This window comes from Festucalex cinctus, chromosome 15 (assembly GCF_051991245.1).
Source record: "Festucalex cinctus isolate MCC-2025b chromosome 15, RoL_Fcin_1.0, whole genome shotgun sequence".
NCBI classification, from domain to species: Eukaryota; Metazoa; Chordata; class Actinopteri; order Syngnathiformes; family Syngnathidae; genus Festucalex; species Festucalex cinctus.
Window position 1 is genome coordinate 20,699,691 of NC_135425.1, and position 6,000 is coordinate 20,705,690.

The 6,000-nt window shown below is 38.5% G+C and overlaps 1 protein-coding gene across 1 annotated transcript; it reads right to left on the reverse strand.

Annotated features, from left to right (window-relative positions):
- Positions 1 to 1,640: 1,640 nt before the first annotated feature.
- Positions 1,641 to 5,797, reverse strand: rx3 (retinal homeobox gene 3). The gene is made up of 4 exons (XM_077497612.1): positions 5,588 to 5,797; positions 5,111 to 5,433; positions 4,120 to 4,364; positions 1,641 to 2,634 (listed from the first exon to the last, which is right to left on the reverse strand). The coding sequence occupies exons 1-4, from the start codon at positions 5,602 to 5,604 to the stop codon at positions 2,218 to 2,220; spliced, it is 1,002 nt and encodes a 333-aa protein (XP_077353738.1). The 5' UTR covers positions 5,605 to 5,797; the 3' UTR covers positions 1,641 to 2,217.
- Positions 5,798 to 6,000: the final 203 nt, after the last annotated feature.

A 6,000-nucleotide genomic window follows, 5' to 3' on the forward strand; every position in this document is an offset into this window, starting at 1 on the left:
ACAGAGGGCGCTCAAACACCCTTTTGAAGTTTTGATTGACCCAACCACAGAAGATTCTATCATTTGTATTGACTAATAAGCCAACACGTTTTCTTTAGGGCTGTTTGTTAACATGCGTGACCAAAATGATAGAACAAAAGCCATGCAATCTGAAACGTCAGTCAGAATGAAGCAACGTTATTTTGAGGCTGCTGTAGTGGATACGAGTGTGCTGGTCTAACAGATGAAATGTGAGTGTTAAGAAATACAGTATTATATCAAATGCTTTATGTTCAGAAAAAATGTACTGTCTCTCTCTCACTCTCTGTCTCACATGATGACACAGCATGTCGGCTATAAGACAGTAGGGTAGGGTACACATTGACACAGAATGTTTTGGTCCCTCTTGGCTTGGTTTTCACAACAATGGCGAACGCTAATTGCAACAAGTTGGTTGCACACGTCTTCCCTCTCAATGCCAAAAGGAAAAGTTTCCTCTTGTGTCCTCGTTCCTCATTTGGTTCACGGCTGATTGGTTGAACAAAGGGGCAACAAGCCACTTTCACCCCACGACTGCGTTTAATCCTGCCGACGGATGGGATAATGTTTACGGGAGTTAATTAGGAGGAAAGAAGTCATTCTGTCTGTAGATAGCTGAGAGGAAGTCAGCCAGGTTAAGCTTCTTCTTTTTTTTTTAGCTGTAAGAAAGACCCACAGTGTTTGTTTTATGTGTTGATGGAGAGCAATTGCTTAAAGCTAATTCTATTGCCGAAATTTAGAGAATATATATGTATTTTTTCTCCTGTCATCAACTTTAAATGTCTCCAGTTTGTACGTGACGTTTTCATACCTTGCTTTGTTTTCGTTATTATAGCCTGCCACCACTAGGGGGCATACACTGGCCACTAAAGTTTATAACAATCACTCACAACAACAACAGGTTATCCCGCTTGCTGTTTTTCCCATTTTGTTTCAGGTATCATTCAGACACAAATGAGGTCATCTGCATTTTGACATCTTTGGCTTTTCAGTTTCAGCAGTTCAGAGGCAGTTTGAGAAGTTTTAAGGTCACAGTGCTCTAATTGTACTCCAATTGGCAAGAAACAAAGAGTGGAAAAGATGCTTCAGAAAGCGTATAAACTTTTGCCGTAGCAATTTCAGGTTGTTGAGCACCATAATCTTTTGTTTGGAGCCTGTTGATTTGTCTACACAAACTGCAAAGCCTAAGCTGTCAAATGGTGATGGCATCACATCTGTCTGAATGTGATTCTGAAATGATAAAATGTAAATGTATGTATGTGATTTTTGGGACACCTTGTATTCTGCACAGCAGTGTACGCTCAGGCACTACAAAATATGACATATTTATGGCCTAGAAGTATTTTTCCATCAAATATTTCTCATTATGTCTCTACTACGGTGTTAGCATAGCTTACTGATAGACTAAAACTAAACTAACAAGCCTCAGTGCAACTTTGTAGACTCTTTTAAGTTTAACATCTCTGAGGTGCTGTAATTCAGGATTTGACCAAAGTTTTGGGTAAATATAAACTTTGCTTGAAATCTTGGTAGATCAAGTTGAAGTTACAAAATTTTGAAAAGCCAAAACATTATTGCTAATCATCATAACATAAAGGACGACTTTAAAAAGAGATCACAACTAAAACTCACCACATTGAGATTTGTTTTCATAATTATATTACATCATCATCATTATGTCTTTGTCATTACAGTTGTTTAATTGCACTCTCAGATGAGGTTTACTGTCAAACTAAACATAAAATAAAGAGAATTACACATCTTGTATTTAAAACAATCACATAATTTTGCCTTAAAATCTGCTAGCTTAATGCTAAGTCATATTTCAAGGCGCCACTGCTTTTCCTATGGGAGAAATAGTTTCAGAGTCCAAACAAATGAACATAGTTGAAAAATGGATTGTTTTCAACCTCGGACCTTTCACAATGTTCACCTATACAACTCCAGTGTTGTTTTGATATTACATATAAAGTTTATTGTCTAGAAAATATTCACATTGGACAGATTTTATACCAAAAAAAAATTATATTTTTGTCTTTACATGTAGAAATATAAAATAAATAGACAATGCTTGTTGCAACCAGTAAGAATGAAACTGAATGAACAGAAATCTGACAACTAAAAAAGTTTTCCAAAGTTTATGTCTCCCAGGTTGTTGCCATAGCAACGTCAGCCTCCCGATCCCATCGGGCGTAACCATCACCACATCTTGCCAATAGACTGAATGTGTTCTTTGGCCTTTATCCTCAATGAGGCAATGCTGGAGTTCCTCGGGTCTGACGAGCACTGGTAGGCCGACAGCGGCGGCGGGCACATGGAGCCCATCCGGGGCAGGTGAGGGGCGTGCCCCAGGGTGGGGGCGTTGAGGAAGGTGGGCGGCACCGAAGCGGGAGGCGAGGCCGAGTAGGCGCCGCCTCCTCCTATGAAGCCCGGAAGGGACTGTAGGGTGGCGGAGGCCCCCATTGGGGAGGCCAACCAGGGCTCCAGTGGACCCGTGGCGGGGGAAAGGCCGAAGGAGAGCAAGGAGGGGGGCGCGGTGGTCTCCTGGAGCTTGATGGAGCTCACTTCCAGCTTCTCCTGACGACGCCACTTAGCCCTGCGGTTCTGGAACCAAACCTGAGAGCAAGCACAAGGGAGTTCAATGAACGATGTATTCATCCTCATCAAGGTTCGATATGCCAAAACATTAACTTTAAAGAAAGAAAGACAAAACAAACTGATTATATGGCTATACATTTTCCCATGCAATGATGCCAAACTTTTCACACAATCTTTTCTTCTCTATGTACCAGCAGGGATTCCACTTTTACTTCTTGAGTATAGTGAGTAATTAATGAGAACGTTTGATACACACTACCAAGTTGTCTCAAATTGACTTTAATAATATAGACTATATGTCATTATTAATTAATCATGTTAATTTGTGAAAATATGATTTTGCATGATAATTAGGAAACTAAAAAATATCAATTAATATCAATCAATTACCTGATTTCTAAAACTCTTTTCTGTCAGTGTTTACAAATGATCACTTTTACAACATTGCTAGAAGATCACAATGTCATCACTGATGAGCTTTGCTTTTTTTTTTTTTTTTTTTTTTCTTTTTTTTTTATAGAACAGGCCAGGGGTCTGCAACCTGCGGCTCTAGAGCCACATGTAGCTCTTTAGTCACTCTCTTGACTCACTCTGTGAAGCTAAAACCAATATATACTTTAACATAAAATCTTGTTTAAATAAATAAAATATTATTTAAATGGATTAAAAAGACTAAAACTAAATATTTATGAATATTTAAATATAAAAAAATTCAGTCCAAATATTTAAGAGAAATGAGAGATGAAAGGTTTGGAATTTATTTTATTTTTTTTTAGAAATTACCTACAAATGTCCAAAAAATGTCCATAAAATGAAAATAATAATAATAATAATAATAATAATAATAATAATAATGATGATAAAAATAGCCATAAAATGTACAAAAGAGAGGCAGACAATGACCATATAATTTCCATAAAATTGGCAAAAATGTAAGAAATTTGACAGAAAGGCAGAAAAGTCTCAAAATCTATTAACACAAATTCTAGGGGGGAAACAGAAGACACAAAGTAAGAAGGTGAATCTCAAAGTATGGTGCAGCTCTAATTGCATTCAGTACGCACTAATAGCACACTGTTTCGTTCATCACAATGTTCAAATGTTTAGCGGCTCCGGACAGATTTTTTGGACATTTATTTGGCATAAACTGACAGTAAAGGCTTGCTGATCCCTAAATAGGCCCACAGACTACTTATGTGCGTTACTGTGCTGGTCCCCGAGATCACCACCTTCCTGACCCCTTCTAAATTATATGAAGAAATTCTGAGCAGTAGAAAATCAACTTTGATAACATTGATGGGGCGAAATGTTAAATTTGTAGTGTTATACTTATATTAGGACGTGGAATGCATGCACATTTTGATATATATTTGCTATTTTGGGGGAAAAAAAAAAAGATGCGTTTTACAAGATGCATTCAAATTTGCTAACCTTTTTACGTTTTGATAAAAAAAATAATAATAATAAACAGAAAAGAAAAATACAGATCAAGATTTCCCATACCTGTACTCGGACCTCGGGCAGGTTGACTTTGAGGGCCAGCTCCTCTCGACTGTACACGTCCGGGTAGTGGGACTTCTCGAAGGCTCGCTCAAGTTCGTGCAGCTGGAAAGTGGTGAACGTGGTCCGGTTGCGGCGGTGCTTCTTCTTCGGGTTCTCGTCGTCAGACAGCTTGCAGCCCTCGTGGTCGGGTGAGTCCGGACAAGACCGCGCGTCACCAACACCCGCAGCGCTCCGGCAGCGCAGGCCTGCATGCGCAACACAAATTGATTCGATTATGTTTGGAGTTTTCAAAACTAATGACATAACTTAATATAGCCTATAGGCCTGAAAACTGCACCAAAAATATAACATAAATGAATAAAAACTAAAACAGCACTAACTAATAAAGCTGGAGTAAAAAAAAAAAAAAAAAAAAAAAACGATATTGCATGTAAGAGTTTAAGACAGAATCAGAAACATAATCTAAGTAAAGTGAAACGTGATGAAAAGTAAAAATCACAATTGAATGAATTAAAACGAAATGAAATGCATGTAAATTACATTTGAAAACAAAATAAAAATTCAGTAACTGAAAGACATACCGTAAATAAACAGAAATAGTAGCAATAAAAACAATTGGAAAGGAAACAAAAATCTGTAAATAGATACAAATTAAATACGTTTAAATAAACATAAAAATACCTTTGCGTAAAATAAAGTAAAAAATAAATACATTAAATAAAAAAAAACCGAAACAAAATGTATTATATATCAATAACACCACAATAAAATATAAAAAAAAAATTTTGTATAAATAAATAAAATGAATACCAAAAATCATGCATGACATGTAAATCAAACTTAACATTAAAATAAAATAAGAAAAGCGAAATGTGGAAACTAAATTAAATTGCCATACAGTTTGGGAGCAAAATACGACTAAAAACAAAACAAAACTAAAAAAATCTACCAACGTTTTTAACGAAACGAAATGAAACGCAACGTTACGTACCATCCAAAGTTTGTGCGAAGTGACTTTTGTGACTTTGTTGAACGTGGCGCTCTTGCGCGTCTTCGCCGCCAACTTTTGGCAGGCTGCAGGCGGCCGACTTGTGGAACAGAAGGTCCTCCTTGAAGCCCAGGATGGCCTCGATGCTGTGCACCCTGGCCGGGTTGCCCGGCTGCTGCTGCTGCTGCTGCTGCTGCTGCTGCTGCTGGACGAGGGTGCGAGCGGGATTGGGCTCATGCTGCCCTCGCTCGTCCATCATCATCATGGTCATCATCCTCTTCCTCCTCTGGGAAGGCGGTCCAAGCAGCCACATGGGTAGGGGACGACTAACAAAGATGTCATGATTGTTGCGTGGGGCATCCTCGGCTTTTAAACCCACGCAGCCCACCCCACCTGCCGCGCTTTTCTGACGTCACACAAGGGGGGGGGGGGGGGACGTCCCGATTTTGTAGTGTGTGTCAGTCTGTCGGACCTACTTACATCAATCTTAAAACCATCTTTCCATTCCTCCAGATGTCATGTTCATGTCAGTCTGAGAGCGAGGAAAGAAGAAGGCAAGATTAGGCTTGCAGATTAAGGTACAACAAAATCATAATTGCAATATTTCTTGCCAGGATTGCCAGCTTAATATTTCATCAAATATTGTTGCCAAACTGAATGGAGGTCTCATTAGTTGGAGGGGTGTATTATTCGAAAAATATATGGGTGGGCAAACTTCTCCCTGTAGCTTTCTCTCTTGCAATTTCGCTCCTCAATGTGTAATTTATTGTGTGATATTCAGTTTTCATACGTGGAGACATTCCCCTAGCAAGATCATGACCATTCATTTTAATCTCCAAATAGTCTTCAGTTTTGATCTGAAGCAGCCATTTTAGGCTGTTGTCCTTTTTTTT